This window comes from Arctopsyche grandis, chromosome 2 (genome assembly GCF_051622035.1).
Source record: "Arctopsyche grandis isolate Sample6627 chromosome 2, ASM5162203v2, whole genome shotgun sequence".
NCBI lineage: Eukaryota > Metazoa > Arthropoda > Insecta > Trichoptera > Hydropsychidae > Arctopsyche > Arctopsyche grandis.
The window spans coordinates 32,799,398-32,819,293 of NC_135356.1; the positions used below are offsets into that span (position 1 = coordinate 32,799,398).

Genomic DNA, 19,896 nt, shown 5'->3' on the forward strand with positions numbered 1-19,896 from the left:
ATCGAGCGCAGCCTTATGGGGCGCAGTCTTTTGGGGCGCAGCCTTATGGGGCGCAGTCTTTTGGGGCGCAGCCTTATGGGGCGCAGCCTTATGGGGCGCAGCCTTAGGGGCGCAGCCTCATGGGGCGCCGCCTTATGAAGCTCAGCCGCATGGGGCCCCGAAGGGGGCGCAGGGGGGCGCAGCTTTATGGGGCGCAGCCTTATCGGGCGCAGCCTTATGGGGGGCAACCTTATGGGGTGCAGCCCCATGGGGCCCCGAAGGGGGCGCAGGGGGGCGCAGCCTTATGGGGCGAAGCCCTAAATGGCAACTGATCATGGGGGCGAAGCCCTAGACGACATTAACTAAGGGGGGCGAAGCCTTAGACGACAATTTATCATTGGAGCGCGGAGGGGCGAAGCCCTAAAAGGCATTAACTAAGGGGGGCGTAGCCCTAGATGGCAATTAATCATGGGGGCGAAGCCCTAGACGGCATTTAATCATCGGGGCGCGGTGGGGCGAAGCCCTAAAAGGCATTAACTAAGGGGGGCGAAGCCCTAGAGGGCATTTAACCATGGGGGCGCGGAGGGGCGAAGCCCTAAAAGGCAACTGATCATGGGGGCGAAGCCCTACACGGCATTTAATCATGGGGGCGCGGAGGCATCAGCTAAGGGGGGCGAAGCCCTAAACGGCAATTGCTCATGGGGGCGTGGAGGGGCGAAGTCCTAGAAGACAAAGGCTCAGGGGGGCGCCGAGGGCGAAGCCCTAAAAGGCAAAAAATAAAATTTGATTTTTTTTGAATTTTTTTTATTTTTTTGATTTTTTTTTTTATTTATTTTTTAAATTTTTCAAATTTTCTTTAAATTTTTTTTTTTTAATTAAATGTTTACTATTAGCTTAGTCATGTTTAAGCGGTTTATATTATAAATACTGAGCGAAGCCGGGTAATACAGCTAGTACTATTATAATTAAATACTGTCCTTTGATTTTTAAATACCAAGAGAATATTAAAATACGCACCAGTAATGATCTGAAGTAGGCGTAAAGTTTGCAGTCACAGAAGACGTGGGTTGGATCTCGTTCGCAAGACACGGAAGAACACGGAAGAACACGTCGATCTCGTCCGACGGCCGGCCGCAGACTGACAGCGGTCGCTTTTGGTCCGAACCTCGTGCAACTAAATGTCGGCCATTTCCTTTCACAGCCTAATCATGTTTCGTGTTCAAACATTCTACATAGCTCCATTTCCACACTTGTCGTATCCACAAAAGTCTCAATGAGTACATTAAATATCCTTATTTTGTACTAATAAATTATTATATTAATTACATACATAATACAAATACATTGTATTTTAGAACAATATACGCGCATACTAGATTGATCACGGGGATGAAAAAGGAGATAAAGAGAGCTCACAAAAATGGTTCAAACAACATGGCGAAGGGTGGCTTCAAACGCACCAACACACCCTTGTGCAATGGGGCGAAAGCTTTACAATTCGAGAGTAACCTGAGCAAGAATCACATTTTTACTTACCAGAGCGGAGACTTACCAATTTTAACTAAAATGGACCCCACTTTTGGGGTCCCGAAATTAATCGTGTAGACAAATATTCATTATTAAAACTGCATACATATAGAGGCGACCAGTGGTGTAGGTAGAAATTTTGGGCCCTGATGCAAATATTACGCAAGGGCCCCTTGATATATTTTTTTTAATTCGAAATAAAGTCAGTTTATGTATGTATTTTACATAATAAATATTCATATAATAGAGAAAATATTAAAATATTTTAGAAATAATCTCACCAATTTAAATTTTTCTTTCTTGCTTTCATAATCACTAATTAAATTTTTAACTTCTAATTTTGCCGCTTATTTATGTTCAATGGCCAACAATGCAAGACTATTTTGTCTCGATTGTCCGTTGTTTTTAATCATTTTTAATTTACTGAAAGATCTTTCAATACTCGCCAAAATTCACTTTCCAAACAACTGTATTTTGTAATAAGTAATTATGAAAATTGTTTTATGGTCAAGTTTTCAGTGAAATCGTTTTTCAATAATGAAATTACTTGAATGAACTATTCATTAAATTGATCTGAGAAAACTTCTGGATATTTTTTCCTTAATATTAAACAATTTTCTGAAATATTTTAATTATGATGAATTCATAATATTCCGAGGTTCAAGAAAATTGAAATAGTTTTTCAATAACTGCATTCCTTGAAAGCGACTTTTAAGTTGACCGTTTACCTAGTTAATAATGTTATAAAATACATTTAGTCTGAATAGTTATCCACTGTTGAATCTGTAATCGGAGCATTTGTAATCCGATTTTTATAAACATCAGGCCCAGCAAAGCAAACCTTTGAAAGCGCTGATGTACTGCGGCTACTGCTACAGCAACGGCGAGGCTAATGTCATCTATAATACACACGATCTGAGTTCACCTACGGGCAAGTTAACATGTCCAATACTGAGGAGATATGTCTGTCCCATTTGTGGAGCGACTGGCGATGATGCCCATAGCAAGTAAGATATACATAGATATGTAGAATACGTTAAAATGTATGTACATAATGCGAGGACTTAAATATGTAATTACAAACAATGATTTTTTTCTTTCAGAAGCTACTTATAATTACTGATAATTTTTTGCATATACCTACTTTTTCTTTCTAATTTTAATGTAGGTTCGAGTTTATTTTTCAATTCCTACATACTATTCATATCATATATACTACATCGCCTAATGGCTACTGATTACATATGTATGTAGTATAACATTATCTTGTTTATTTTTTTTTTTCTTGTTTTATGTTTTAGAATGTATGTCTTCATAAAATAATACATCTCTCTTACTGTTGTTAGATTAATAGATATGTATAGTATATATGCATATATTATTTAGTAAAGTTTATCATTGTAACATATTACTGTAAAGTTTAGGTATATGTATATATATTTTGTGTGAATGGTAAAAAAATTAACTAAATATGTATAAGTATACACAAAATTTATGTCTCCATAAAATAATACATCTCACTTACTGCTGTTAGATTAGTACATCCATACAATGTATAATAGATATATTTATATTCTTATTTAGGGATCATTGTAAAGATCAGGTATATCCAGTGGCGGCTCGTCCATACGCACTGCGGTACTGCAGCACCCCCAAAGAATTTGAGAAAAATTTAATATTATTATATACATAAATGTATGTATATTATATGAAAATATCAATATTATTTAAGCGTGTATTAAGCTCGCCCGCACACCGATACACCCAATAATGATCATACATCGTGGTAATAATATCAGACAGTGAGGCATCGTTTATGATTTTGTGCAGTACGGTTTTCGATAGAATATGCCGAGTGGGCGAAGGAGGGGCGCGGGGGCAGCTAGAAGCTTGGTCCGTACTGCACTCCCAACAGTATACACATTTCTTGTTGCGCCGCGCGCTCGACACGCTCCTCACTTTTCGTCATTTCTTCTGAACCTTTTGCCTTTCCTTCTACACCTCTTACACTTTCTACGTTTCTACACTTCCTTCCACACGTCACTTTAAGTATTTAAGATGGTATCAAAATCAAGAGAAGCTGAGCCAATGTTTTCAAGAACTTAACCCTTTGGCTGCTACGAGGTTTTTCAATGTCCAAGCGAAAAATGTTAACATTTGTAATTATTTTGAAAAAAAAAAAATATAATATTTTTTTTTACATACTTACTTCGCCGAACGCTCGTAATTTTTATAATTTTATTTTTTTTTATTTTATTTATTTTTATTTATTTGGAAAATTTACAGTTTACAGTTTATTAGATTGATAGTAAAAAAAATATAATTATGTTAAGTAAACCATTAATAATTTTCACATATAGGTAAAAAAAGAAAAGCTCAAACATTTAAAATAAGAAACAAAAATGATAATAGAGTAAGATAGTTAAAGAAAACAAAAAAAGAAAAAAAATAGAAATAACAGTATAATAAAAATATCAGAATAATAAGAATAATAATATGATAAAAATTATGAAATAATATAAAAAATATAATATATAACAAAAAACAAAAAGACAAAATAAATACATCAAAATAAAAATTCATAATCATAATCATAAACTTTCATTAAAATTAATCATCGAAAAACAAATTTGCAATAATTACTCTAGCTTGTATAGCATTAATATTAAATAAGTCAAACATAGAAATTGTTAAGATTAGTGTGTTGACGGTGGAGCTTGCACGCCAGATGAATGAGCTTCTTCCATAATTAGAAAAAGTATTAGGTATGTAAAGGAGCTCATTACATCTAGTCATTCTATTTGGTACACGCAATGATAGTCTGCTCAATAATTGAGGACAGTCAATCGAGCCGTTAAGGATGTTCAAAATTGTTGAGATGTCAGCTATCTCCCTTCTTTTGACAAGAGGAAGTAGATGCTGACACCTACAAGCATCTTCATAGGAAGTATAGGTTAATCCAAAACGGCTACTGACGTACCTCAGGAATCTCTTCTGAATGCGCTCCAATCTGTCTCTTGCACCAGAGTAATCTGGGTTCCAAACTTGGGATGCAAACTCAACAATACTTCTTACGTATGCACAATATAGTATTTTGTATGATTTTATAGAAGTAAAGCATTTGGAGGACCGGATGACGAACCCGAGGGCCTTCGACGCTCGAGCTACAACATTGTCAATATGTTTACTAAAGGATAGATCAGAGTTTAAAAAGACTCCCAAATCCCTAATTTCCGATACCCTTGTGAGTCTATGTCCGTTAATTGAATGAGGAAAGTCAACTGGACATAGTTTTCTGGTGAAGGTTATGCAGGAGCATTTTGCTACATTAATTTCCAACTTATTTATGCTGCAATAAGCCTCTAGTCTGAACAAATCATCTTGTAGGGCCAAAGCATCATTTCGGTTGTCTATTCTCTTGAAAATCTTCATATCATCAGCAAATAATAGTACATTTGAATTCTGAAAACATTTTTCAATATCGAAGATGAAAATATTGAATAATAGAGGTCCCAAGAGGGAGCCTTGTGGAACACCAGAAGGAATATTCATCCATTTCGATATAAATCCATTTAATGAGACAGCCTGTGATCGACGCGTAATGTATGAGGTGAACCATCTATAGAGATCACCATGAATACCGATCTGTAAAAGTTTTTCAAGGAGAATATCGTGATCAATCTTGTCAAATGCCTTACTATAATCTGTATATATAGTATCAACCTGAGACCGATCGTTCATGGCATTAGTAACGAAATCATTAAATAGTAGTAAATTTGTTGTAACTGAGCGTCCTTTCTGAAAACCATGTTGTTGCATACTAAGAGATTGCGAGATAGCTGGAAAAAGTTGGTCGTACACTAATTTTTCTAATATCTTAGCAAATATACATAGCTTTGATATAGGCCTGTAATTGGAAATTTCGTTTTTTTTTCCTTTCTTATGTACAGGAGATATGAATGCTGATTTCCAGATACAAGGTACAAGGCCCTCACTAATAGATCTTTTATAGATAATGGTTAGTGGTAAAGTTAGGCTTTCAGCACATTTTGAGATAAAAATTGGAGAAATTAAATCTGGGCCTGCTGTTTTATGAATATCAGTTGATTTCAAAATATTTAATACTTTTTCACTTCGAATTTCAATTGATCCAATTTCAGAGGAAGATGTGACAGAACAGACGTTGGTTGGTAAGGGATAAGAGGAAGTCGATTGATTAGAGACCGGTTTAAGGAACGTCGAGTAAAAGAAGGAAGAAAACAAATTACAAATGTCCACCCCCGTATCAGCAGTAATGTCACCATGATACAGAATATGAGGTAGGACGTTGTTTTTGTTCCTTGATTTAATGTAGGACCAGAATGCTTTGGGATTCAAGGAAATGTCGTTTTCTACTAAAGTCATATAATTTTTGAAACATTCTTTCTCTAAAGTTTTTGCCCGATTGCGTAATAGTACAAAGGTATGATGGTCAGCCAGGTTGTTATAATTTTTGAATTTCTTAAAAAATTTGTACTTTTCCTTCAGGACTTTTTTTAGGGGTGCAGTATACCAAGCGGGAAATTTTCTACTTTGAACATGTTTCTGTGGGATATATTTATCCCTTAAATTATATATAAGATTATAAAATGAATTTACAGCATCATCAAGAGAAACAGTATGTAAATAAGACCAAGAAACAGAGTTTAATTCATTTTGAATCTCGTTATAGTTACCAAGATCAAAAAGGAATCTAGTATAAGGTTTAGATTTAAGTGATCGATAAAAAGTTAGATCAGCAGTAATTAACAGAGATTTATGATAAGGATCCTCAGGAACGAGAGGATCTAAACAGGCATCTACTACCAAATGTTCATTTGATAAAACTAGATCAAGAATACGGCCGAATAAGTTAAGTACTCCATTATATTGTTTAAAATTACAAAAATGTAATGCATCAATAAGAGTCATTTCGGTGCTTCTTAACGAATTGATAGGTATAAGTCCTCCTCTGGAGATATCCTGGGACCATTGGATGTTACTTAGATTGAAATCTCCAACAATTAAAAATCTATCATCCGGGTAGTTAGTTGAAATAGTAGACATGTTTTCAAGAAAATTAGTAAGTTGAGTATTAAAAGAATTACCTATGTTCTCAGAACATAAATACAATACACATATATGAAATTTGAGAAGGTTGCGATGATTAGTGGTGCTGCGTAAAGTGAGTGATAATACTTTATATACATTTTTAGAAGCAGTTGTGGACTCGTGCTCTCTCTTTCTTTCTTGCTTTTACATGCGTGCGTGCGAAAGAGATACCTACATATATACACTAAATAAGTTTTGACGATTATTTTCCGACGCTTTATTTTTTTCAATAATCTATTTTTAGACATCGATGTATCCTAACAACATGCGATATATTCGAAACAGGTAGCGGTCTTTCTCTCTTTCTTTCTTGGTTTTAATTGTGTACGTGTGAGCGAGACACACAAGGATGTGAAGTTTCTAATAATCAAATAATTTTTCAACATGTATCATAAACATTTTGTATGCATTTCAGTTGCATTCGATTGATTGCATGAATTCGTGACGTCTCGTGACCTATATAATTGAAAGCGGATTTCTATTGTTTTTTGCCATTTATTTTAACTCTGCAAAATGATATCGGACAGTGAAAGTGATGAAAGCGAAATAATAGCTCCTCGCCGAGGAACTCGACAAATCAGCAGCTCTACTGATTCTGAAAATGAATTTATCGACAATAATCAATTCCCAAGTAATAACTCCTTATATGACATTGACAACGAACCCGAAATTTACTTTGATGGGGAACCCGAAATTGAAGAGCTTTTATTTAAAAAATTGATAAATGTTTATAAAGCTCGATTGTAAAATAAATATAAATACGTATACAAAAAAAATGTTTCGTGCCACTGATGCGCTGGTGGCTCAAAGAAAGTATTGAAATACGACAATAAATGACGACAACAACGATCGTCGTAGCAATCTTCGCCGATTTCAAAACAACGATTTATCGTTGTTGTAGCAGTCAAAGGGTTAAATATTCTTCCGAAAATACTGATGAAACAATAACAGATTCTTCCAATTTACTGAATACATTTTTTTATTTTATTCAGAACTTTTTAACAAGTTAATGCCGCATGTAGAAATTATTTATAACCAGATGCAATCTAGTAATATCGATGCATTTTCAATTAAAGAAAACTTAAAAAGTTTTACTAATGTCATTCTACAAATACGAGATTCTTATAGCGAATTGAGACCAAAAATATGTGATGCATATATTATATGCATATATTATCGCACATATTATAGAATTCAAAAATATGTGCGATGTTATTATTAAGGATATAAAAGCAAGATATGCTTTTTCTAATGAATGAAAAGCTGTGATATTATTAAATAAAGAAATTTTTTAAAAGTACTGTAAGAAAATGCCAATGGAAGATCTACTACTAACCGTTGAATCATATCCAATGCTAGATAAAGAAAAACTTCAAACTGAATTAGAAGTGTTTTAATCAAGGAAAGAAATGCATAGTATTAATGATTTATTAATATTTTTAAAACTTATTTTTGCAATCAATTTATCCAAAGTTCGTGTGGAAATAACAAAACTTATTCAAATTCTGCTTACAACTTTAACTACATCTGAGCCAAGAACGGTGTTTTTCATCAATAAATAGAATAAAGACATACATATGTATATAAGAAACACAATAGTTCAAGAAAGATTGACGGCTTTGTCTATGCTGTCAATTGAAAAAAAAATGATTATGAACAGTGAAAAATTTAACGAAAAGGTGATAGACCTTTTTTCAAGGAAAAAAGACAGAAGAATCAATTTTTAAATGAAATAAAATACATATAATGTTTAATTCTGATCATTTTGATGTTAATAGTAAAATATAATCCAAATAAACATTTTTTTTATTTTTAATCAACCGCAGCACCCCCAGATATCTTATCCACGAGCCGCCACTGGGTATATCTATATATTTTTTGTTAATGATAAAAAAATTAAGGATAAACCAAATTTATGTCTTCTTAAAATAATACATCTCACTTACTGCTGTTAGATTAGTAAATACATGTATTATTATTAGTAAAAACAAATGTATAATGGATATATGTATATTTTTGTTTAATGATCGTTGTAAAGTTCAGGTATATATATTTTTTGTTGATGTTAAAAACATTAATTTAACATAATAATGTATGTCTTTATAAAATAATACCACTTAAGTGGTTGGTACATATGTATGTAGATAGATATATTCTAATAAATTAGTTACTGATCTAGCGATCACTACATTTTGTTTTTATTTATTTATTATTTATTTAATGTACAGACAATACAGGAATTCCCAATGCGCTAGAATGGTCAAAAATATAACAGAAAAAGAAACAAAATAATTAAATTTATAATATTAATGTATATATATATATATAGATCACTAAAGGTTTATGAAAAAGCTATTTGAAATATCACAGTGTTAATATACATGTTGTATATTGTAGCTTAGTAAATAACGACGAGATAACCAGTAAAATTAGAGGCTTTGTCGACCAGCGCTTCCTTTGATTAGCTGCTCTTTGCGAGTACTCTACATAGTATTGCCGTGCCCTGAATTAACTCGACTTTTACCTGATGAAATACTCCGACATATGTATACTGCCTGGTTCGCATATAATTTCGGACGGTTGGGCAGTGTACGGAAAAATTCCACGTATTGCGAATGGAATATATGTACATACACGCATTCATTTGTGGTTCAATACAAATTCATCTAAATATGAATCAAAACGGGCACGCGTTGTGCCAAATTGGCGCTTCATCTTTCTTTTCACACGCATCCACATATTTTCTACATTTTGTGTATGTATTTCACTATCATGTGGATCCACGCAATTATAACCACTTTTACAAGAATTTGGAATATTTCCGTACGCTGCCCAAGAGTCAGCGTATTTCATCAGGCAAAAGTCGAGTTAATTTAGGGCACGAAAATACTAGAGTACTCGCAAAGAGCAACCAATGTCAGGAAGGAACGGGTCCACCGAGTCTAGAGGGTCCTCCCTGTTGAGAATTCCGACTTTTACCATGATGAAAAACTACTTTGTAGAATAGAGATAGAGAGTAGACACCTAGGTATTTGAAAATGCTTATGTCTAACCATCACTTTATTAAATTTGAGTTTCTATTAAATTCATTATTAAACTAACACTGACAGACTACCTGCTGTATGAGCTGTTGTTAACAACTCTGAAGTTATTTTGAAAAGCTACCAAGTGGTATGTTAAGGTAATGACACATTTTAAAAAATAAACAAAATACCATTATTTTTATTTTATATTTATTTTTTAAGAAAAATTATAATATTTCATGAAAGCTTTAATGAAAATAAAATAGGTGCACATGTTATTTTGCCTGTTATCCTTTTATTTTTAAGTAAGCAATAATAAAAACATATTATATTAACACTCTTAAGATATTGTAAATGGAGATTTCATATTTTATCCTATAATCCTATAATGCTCTATATCTACATACATTAACACTATCAAGGATTGTAAATAGGTTTTTGAGCTTTTTTTCCTATTATGCTTTAGATTAACATTAGAATAATATAATACTGTGATTACTAACCAAATTAAATTAAAATTGTAAAATAGAAAATGATCAGTAGATCAGTAGCTATTAAAATAGATATAAGATGTATTGTGAACATAATTTCGTAATAATAAAAAGCATTTAAAAATCAAAAAAACATACATTAACACTATCAAGAAAGAAATATACCTAAATAAAATAAACAATGATCACCATTTCAATATATGTATCTATATAGATATTTTGTGTATTTTTATATTAAGTTATGTTTTTCCTGCATCCATTTCATTATTTCCAGAACAATGGGGCAGTACTTTCTGAAATAAAATGTCATAGTTTATAATTAGTAAAGTAAGTAGTAAATAAGTAGCTCTTAAAAATTTAAATCATACCTACATTAACAAGAAAAAATTCGTGGAAATTCGAATAAAATGTATTATTACTAAGATGTATTATTTTATAAAGACATGAATCATGTCTTTTGGACCATCGGACAGTACTTTCTGAAACAAAATGTCATAGTTTATAATTACAAAGTTTAGTTTTTGCATTGTGCTGCATTTGCATGATGCTGCACTACTCATGCACACATCCTCATTCGTAGTTTGAAGATTAATTTTAAACAACGCTCAACCTGCATCTTCTTAGAAATTTCATAAATATTAATATCAATAATTTTTTTAAATGTTTCTTTTATTTACTTTATCATTTATTATTTGTTCACGTGCTTTGGTTCATTTTACAAGATGAGAGTAAAGCTGGTCAAATGTCAAACTACGAATGAGTGTTGCCAACTTCTTCGATTCTTCGCCGTTGGATATTTTAACCTCAAAAAGTTGGCTTTCCAAACCAGCCCTATTCCAAGTCAGTCAACGTACTCGTTCGTGTGTTTCCTTCGATTGCCAAGCCCCGGCCACTGGAACGGATGATTTCAATGACGATTGGAATGATTTGAAGGGATTCAACGACAATTCTCTGAAGAACAGCATGGGCATCCAAACTCGAGAGAGTGGTGCGCGGTCGTAAGACTCGAATATCCGTCCAGCTTTTTGAAATATACACATTGAAATCATCGGTCTTCACGTGATCAAGCTTTTATCTGACATCACAACTACTCGAGTGCATATGTAGGTAAAAATAATTGGAGTACCTACTCTAAATTTTTTATCTCATTTTTGGTATTTTGATAACTAATTCAATTTTTAAATCCACGACTATACAAAACATGTATGCGATGACAAGAAAGGTTCTGAGTCTTGAAATTAGTCTTGTAGACAAATATTCATTATTAAAACTACATACATATGTGTTGTTATGTCCTGACGGACCGGAGACACAAAAAAATGATATCTGATTCACAAGCAGATCAATGTTTGATCTACGAGCAAACCAGATAAACACCTTTTTGTTTCCGTAATAAAAGTCACTTGTTTTTCTTATTAGTTAGAATTTATTATATTCTTTAATAATGTTTACAGTATTAGCCTAAGAGATATTTATAGGCACCCTTTTATAAAAAGGTCCAGATCACTTCGATGTTTTAAGTTTGAGTTGAAGTTAAAGTTTATAAATGCTAGTTTTAAACAAAGGAATTTCACAAGGTTTTTTCTAGGCTTTTCACAAGAGTTCACAAGGGTTTCACAAGGGTTTTCACAAGGGTTTTCACAAGGGTTTTCACAAGAGTTTTCACAAGAGTTTTCACTAGTAGAGTAGAGTAGTTATACGTGGTGTTGTCTGAGGTAATCTGCCTTATCGGGGTTTGTGTATCCCCTTTTATACAAAAGAGATGACGCCATTTCTTGTGTTATCTAAAGAATGTGGGATCCGTTTTCATTGCTTTGACGGTTCGCACGGTTCGTAATCTAATTCGTCTGATGCGACCGTATGTGGTTATCTTTGGTGGGAAGCAGATAAGGCTTCCGTTATAAATATCAATGCTATGAGGTCATAACAGTGTATACACGGCAGACAGGGACGGCTGTCTCGAGTAACGCTGGGTCGAATCCACACATGCATCCATACAAACTTGGGTAAAAGTGATACATTACACTGAACAACAAAAATACATATGTTTTTAGCCACCGGAACCTACTGTAAAATTTGTGAATTTACTTATTGTTGCATATGCTATTTCTAGATCGTGCCGAGTCATTAAACTTTTTTTTTAAATAATTTTGCATATCTAGCATATCGAATAGCAACATGTTATTTAATATGTAGTATAAAAGTTTTCACTACTCGGCAATTCAGCCAGTCAGAGCTTACTTATCAGCATAATCGATTGGATTTCGCGTCTCACTTCTTCCCACGATATTCATATCGAGCTTTTTTTGCAGACACGGGTTTTTATCTCGAGCAGGTTCCAATTTCAGTTATGCCAATTTTGTATTCAACCATTATTATTAGTATTACATACCTGTATATTGACATTGTTACAATTCACGATTACATTTCGATCGGCATCTCGTTCCAGGAAATTCATTTTCCCTATATTTTGTTATCTAAATGTTATACAAAACCATACCAATATACAATTCATACGCTCAATACGTTATGCCATGTAAACACTATTTACAGAACAGCCAAAGGGCGCGTGAGTTCATCATCGGTGCCACTCCCTGGAATGGGTCATATCTACCTGCAGAGGTATTAAATTCAACAAGTCATTTCTCCAATTGAGCAATGATCCTATACATTCATCTTGATTTGAGCCTGCCAATCTGCTGGACCCTTTTGTGACAAAGGCCGACCCTCTGTTTGCATTTCCTGCCCTCAGTGCTATTCGACTAAGGAATAAGACACAGAATCTTACGCGGTACTTGTTTTTATAGATAGTTTTGCACATGAAAAAAGAGGTAGAAGGGTTGAATCAATATAAAAACTTTAGTGCGTTGCAAAGTAAATTGTGAACTGAGTTGTACATATATTATTGTAATAGAAGTTGTATATCGTTGTGAATTTTTCGGCGTGATTAAAAATAACAAAGAATCTGTGAAGAAAGTTCACGCTAGTTAATATATTAATGACTTTTTAAATATTAGTTATGTTTACTTAAGAATATTTCAATAATATTACATAATTGTTGTTTTTTGTTAACCACGCCATTACTTACCTTTTTTGAATAATAAGTCTATGTACTTGGCTCTTTCTAAAACCGCATATAAAGCACTCACTTTCTGTTTCAAGCAAATTGCCCTGGTTTCAGGAAAATATATAATGATAAGTCTATGTATAGTACACTACTGTTTCACGAGAGGATAGAAACACGAAAAGAGCAGTGATTTGGTGAGTGAAGTTAAAAGCCCAACCGTCCGAAATTATATGCGAACCAGGCAGTATATGTCGGAGTATTTCATCAGGTAAAAGTCGAGTTAATTCAGGTTACGGCAATACTCGCAAGTACTCACAAAGAGCAACCAATGACAGGAAGGAGAGGGTCGACCGAGCCTCGCTTCCGAGTCTAGAGGGTCCACCCTGTCGAAAATTCTGACTTTTACCGACTTTTTGTTTATAGTTTATAGTTTAATGCTGAGTTAAAAACTTCTGTCGGAATTTAAAAAGTAGTAAACCAGGACATTTGGGCGTCCCGAGAGGTTTGTTCGGGACACGAGACTTGTGACACTGGTGAAACTGGTGACAATCCCGATTAATCGGCACGCCTGACAACCCGATGTAAGCACAACACGGTAATAAATCGAACGTTTATTGTACCTATTGCACAATTTGTATATTTTTAACATATCACGTACAAGTTAAAATAAAAATCTCGAATACAAGTACACAAGTACGTGAATGATTTCGATGTGCGTATTTCGAAAAGCTAGACAGATATTCGAGTGTTACGACCACTCTTCTGTCTCGAGAGCGGCCGCGGCCAGCCCTGGTCCCGCGTGTTCGCCGGACACTCGTGCTGTTCTTCAGAGAATTGTCGGTGAATCCCTTCAAATCATTCCAATCGTCATTCGAATCATCCGATCCAGTGGCCGGGGGTTGCTGATCGAAGGAAACACACAAACTAGGACGTTGGTCCGCTTGAAATACGGCCGGTTTGGAAAACCAACTTTTCAAGGTTAAAGTCTCCAACGGCGAAGAATCGCAATAATAAATAAAATGTGAACAAGAAAATGACTAATATTATTGTTTAATAATAACGCCTTCAATACAGCAGACAAATTCAAATTCAAAACAGAAAAAAATCCGCGTAAGAAACGACGAAGTTGTTTTTTTGATTCAGTTATGTATGGAAATGCAACAATGAGTTAAAATTATACAGTGCGCATTTTTTTTTTCGTCAATTTTTACAAAGGATTAAATTAAATCTTTTCATAAAACCTCAATAGCACATTTATTGCGCAAAATATACACTGCTATTTAAATTTTCAATTTTATATATTTAGAATAAACACAATATGACATGGATTTTTAAGTATATCTATTACATTTAGAATATATCGTATTTCAACATATTGTTTAAAATCAATTAGTCATATTATGTTTATTATATAATCATTGTTAAACGCGAAAAATAAAAACAAAATAAATGGAATATATTTTTAATTGTTCTTTATAAATGTAGTAATTTATTAAAAAATGTAATTTGCGCTTATAATTATATCGCTCAATTTAAGTATAGATAAAAAAAACGCAGAAATACATAATAATAATATAAGAACTAGCTGGTGGCAGTAAAAAATAATAGAAATAAAAAGCGCAATGCACAACACATATAATGTATGTAAATGTATATTTTATAAAATTCGCTCCGCTTCAATGTCTACTTACCATCGCCATGTTTATATTTTCTCCGACGCACAAAGAATGAAAGAATTTTTTTCTTTTTTCTTTATTAAATTTTAACAGTTCCGCAATTGCAATAAAAAATACACAGTAGGTACAAAATACGATGCAAATATAAATAGTATTTTTGTTAATGAAAAATTACCTGTTTATAAATCCATATCCGCTTTTGACATTGAACCACTCTATCGTTCCAGACACCTTCTCAGCTGTAAATTAGAAATACAATCAGAATCGATTTAATACAATACAATAATAATAGCATTAGCTTAACGAGTAATTTAAAATGAGCGACACGGTTTGGGAGCGAATTGCGTATGAAAATGCTAAAAATATCTTTTGTATGGAAAATGCAAAATTAAAAAACAAATGCTCGATTTTAAACAGAAAATTAAATAAAAACGATAACGTCTTTTGTTTTACAATAATTAATTAGCGAAGTGAAATATAAAAATTATGTTTTTTGTTTTACAATAAAAAGCTTCTCAGCTGTAAATTATATACAAATAAATTCGGAATACATTTATTAGAATAATAATAACGTTTAGCCTAACGAGTAACAACAAAATGAGCGACACGGGTGGGGAAGCGAAGCGCATATAGAAAAATTTAAAAACATCCTTTGTATGGAAAATGCTCAACGACGAAACAAATGCTCGATTTTAATCAGAAAAAAATGAAATAAAACCAATGTCTTTTGTTTTACAATTAAAAATTTAAACAAGAGGGCAAAACCGGTAGGTGGAGGTGGGGAGGGGAGGGGGCGTCGAGGTATGAATTAGAGTTTGGCAAACCGTTTATTGTAAGTCGACACGAATATATTCAAACGATTTTCCAATGGGAATGCGTAGGAAATCCAAGCGGTATTCCTATAAGCGATGGCGCATTTGTACAATAGCGGCGGGCATCAACCTAAAGGGCTGAGGCAATATGGCGGTCAGCGCGGGGGTGGGCGGCCGCGTGCTCTCCGACGAGGTTAACGCGTAGCTAGGGAAAAAAACCGCACGAACCGGAGACGAACGGGGAATTTGCGAACGGGGAATGAGATCGGAAAAGAGCTGGGCGGCGAGATTTCACGAATGATAATAAGTGGTGGCTGCGTGGTCGGCCGGCGCGTGTCAGTAATGGCGGTTCTGCTAACACCACCGGAACCGGAAGGCGCTTCGGTCGCGCGCTTCGTCGTCTATCGACCTATTTAACGGCCATTATTTGCGTACGTTTATAGAAAAAACGTCTCGATGGGATATATACATTTAGATGCCTTTTTGATCAGTAGTGTAATACTGCGAAGAACGCCCCGTGAGCATATGCAAGTAAGGCATTTCCTTCTTCGGCTTGTCGCACATTTTGAGAAGCGACAAGCCGAAGAAGGAAAAGACTATCAAAAATAATTGTAACTGTAAATACCGTATTTATTTTTATTTTTTTCGCTTTACCATAAAGTATCGGTTTTATCGCACAATTTACCAGGACGGACCAGCACTGTCCTAATAAAATCAGTGGTCACCTTACTTTGCCGCGTACCGTTTCCGTTACTATAATATATATTAATAAAATAATTTACTAAATTGTCAAACTACGATATTAATTGAATAACATGTTCGATAAATGATAGTTTTCTTATAAAAATGTATTCCATGCCGTTTATTGTGTGTGTTTTTAATGCATTGTTCAATTTTTAACGATGCACTTGCCCATCTTCTAAGTAATATGAACAAACAGAGAATGTTTTATCAAACATATATACGTCGAGCAATAATAACTAAATCAGTGACGTAACTACAAAAAGAAATAAATAAACTAGCAAATTTTAAATGTAACCCATATGTAAATTTTAAAATTCTGCAATCACATATTTTATAGACATTTTCTGAATTTCTTCATCTTTATATTGCAAGTTCGCCAAATCTGAATTTGTTTTAATACATACATTAGACAGTTTTCAGTTATTGTGAATTGATTTTCTTAATTTTTTTTTTTAATACTTACATATATATTAAAATTTGGAGATTGTCCCGAAAGCCCTCTCAAACCTGAGGGCTCATATTCACTGCATACCCCCGCGTTATAATAGTTACGCCACTGCACTAAATAAACTGAAAAAAAGAAAGGAAATAGTAGTTTATAAAAAGAAGAATCTTAAATATTATTTGTTAAATTTACGCTCTTTTTATCTTTCTTGTAATATCGATGCCTATGTACCTTCTTTGATTCTTGTTTTATTTCATAAGACTAAAAAACTGTAGTACCCAAATATTTTGTAAAATGTAAAGCCCGCTTTAAAGGTCAAAAAATTTGACCTTAAGTCCTAAATATGAGACCCCCCCCCTCCCAATGAATACAGTCTGAGAAACCCTTTTGTCGGAAAATGAGACGATTGTCCAGGAATATTGCACAAGAATATTGCGACTATTTTAACACGTACCTATGTTTATTTAAAATAATTACACGTTAAAAAAATAATTAATGTGAATTATAAATGGATTCAATTATTTAAATGTTGCGACCGATACAGTATAACGTTGATGTCTACCTATAAGTATAACTGTGGGTAGTGTATGTATGTATGTATGTGTAGACGAATGTACCAGAATTCGGATTATTGTTACACTATAACGATGACGATTCACAAATGGTATTATATGTATTGAGCAATATATAGATAAATTAATTTATGGAACAATTAACAATTTGTTCGAAGTGAAATGAAAATGAAAATTTGAGTTGCAACAATTCAAAAGTGTTTAGTGAACATGTACTTGTGCAATTTTCGCAAAGTACATGTCGAACTAAAATGATTGTTACAACGTATATCACACGTTACAAATTAATTGATTTATTTATAATTTAAAAATTGGCTGATCATTAACAAAGAAATAATACTATTAAATTTAATTATACGAGCTAAATATATCTATTTTAAATCGACGAACTTCGTAGTTTTTTTTAAATCAAACGCAATTGATTTTTTGAGACAATTGAATCGTAGATTTATTATATCTGCCCTCGTGCAGATATATAATTGATGACCAATTAATGGTGCAAATTAACGAGCAAACAATTTTAATTATAAATTGTTAAAATTTAAATATTATTTGCAATTATGAATGTAGTGACGATTAATTTGTCGAAAATTGCTGAATTTTATAATTTTAAACCAGCGATACTGCTTTTTAAAGCGATTACTATCAATTTGTCGTAGATGGCCAATGATGTGCAATTTAGCAGATTTGCGTTTCACGCAATGACGATTAATTCGTCGAGTAGGCCGAAGTTCTGCTTTTAGCAGAATTGTGAATTCACGCAATGACGATTAAATCGTCGAATATTTGATGAACTTTTTATGGTTCCTGAAACTGAAAAAATCGGGATCCGGAATTGAAAAAGGAATCGGGTTCCGGAACCTTTATACACGTGTGATCTTCACGAAAAAAATCAAGTATAATTCTTCTATCAATGTGATGAAAATAAAAAAAAATCACAAAATTTAATATACCGGAAGTGGTATTTTTATCTCCTAGAATGGTCAAAAATGTTGTCGCCTGGATCCTGTCCACACCGCTGGACGTATTAAGCCGAAAATTTATATTTGTATTCTTTTTGTACTAACTTAGATTTGGTAACGTTTTGGTCAGAATTCGTAAACCGGAAGTAGTATTTTTTTTTAAAACAATATTTCATTATTTTATTTTGACCTTTAAAATTATCTTAAGCGTCTTGATATTTATTAAGTATAATAAAGATAGTGATTTGAAGTAAAAATAAAAAATAAAATCATCAAATTTAATGAACCGGAAGTGGGATTTTATCTCTTTAGAAAGGTCAAAAATGTTGTCGCCTGGATCCTGTCCACACCCCTGAACGTATTAAGCTGAAAAATTATATTTATATTATTTATGTACTAACTTAGATTTGGTAATGGTTTGGTCTGAATTCGTAAACCGGAAGTAGTATTTTTTTTTAAAACAATATTTCATTATTTTATTTTGACCTTTTAAATTATTTTTATTTTCTTGATATTTAATAAGTGGCGCTTTAGGAAATTCTGTTATGCCACAATGGTCTGTTTAGAATAAAATAAATAAATAAATTATTTTGAATAAAAACACCAACAATTTTTTTTGGTGTAATCATAAGTGAAACGTAAAAGAGGTATGTAAAAATCGGCTGCCATTATCTGACCGCGTTGCATTGTTACAAATAAATAAAAGACCTTTTTCATTGAATGTTATTCAAGTATATGCACCTACTGCAAACGCACCGGATGATGAGGTTGAGCTCTTTTATGCGGATATAGAGAAGGCCAAATCCTATTGTAGAAGAAGCGATATAACAATTGTCATGGGTGACGCAAAGGTTGGTTGCGGTGCACGAGAAGAAGTGGTTGGAAGTTTCGGACTGAGGACACCAAATGAACGTGGTGATAGATTAGTCCAATTCTGCCAAGAAGGAGAGCTGATTATCATGAGCACCTTTTTTAAATTATGTACATCCAAGGAAATTATATACATGGATCTCAAATGCTGACAGAGATGTAAGGAATCAAATTGATGATATCACCATAAACAAACGCTTTCTAAATATAATAAAAAGTGTTAAGACATACCCAGGAGTGGACGTATTCACAGACCATAGCCTCTTAGTAGCAAAAGTCAAATTCAAACTTAAAAGTTACACAAGAAAAAAAAAGCGTCTGGTATCGAAACGGAAAAATTGCATGACGAAAGAATCAGAAGTTTGATACAGTATGAACTAAACGATAAATTGAGCAATGTTTCTACATCAAGAAGTATGGATATTGAATCTACGTGGATTGCCGTTAATGATATAATCAACACAACTACACAACTAATGGATCTTCGGCGCAGATATAAAAATATAAATACGCAGAAATACGTGGAAGTGCAAAGATCCATCCGTCGTCTAATTCGGCAAGCTAAGGAGAAATGGCTAGCCAGCGAATGTGGCGGAAT

At 33.4% G+C, this 19,896-nt stretch overlaps 1 protein-coding gene and 1 long non-coding RNA gene across 2 annotated transcripts in view; one reads left to right on the top strand and one right to left on the bottom strand.

Moving 5' to 3' along the window:
• Nucleotides 1–19,896, bottom strand: part of LOC143921219 (uncharacterized) — a 542,666-nt gene that overhangs the window by 220,229 nt on the left and 302,541 nt on the right. The gene's annotated exons all lie outside the window — the stretch shown is intronic.
• Nucleotides 1,414–9,097, top strand: LOC143922369 (uncharacterized). The gene is made up of 4 exons (XM_077445593.1): nt 1,414–1,563; nt 2,332–2,513; nt 2,808–2,810; nt 9,034–9,097. The coding sequence occupies exons 1-4, from the start codon at nt 1,414–1,416 to the stop codon at nt 9,095–9,097; spliced, it is 399 nt and encodes a 132-aa protein (XP_077301719.1).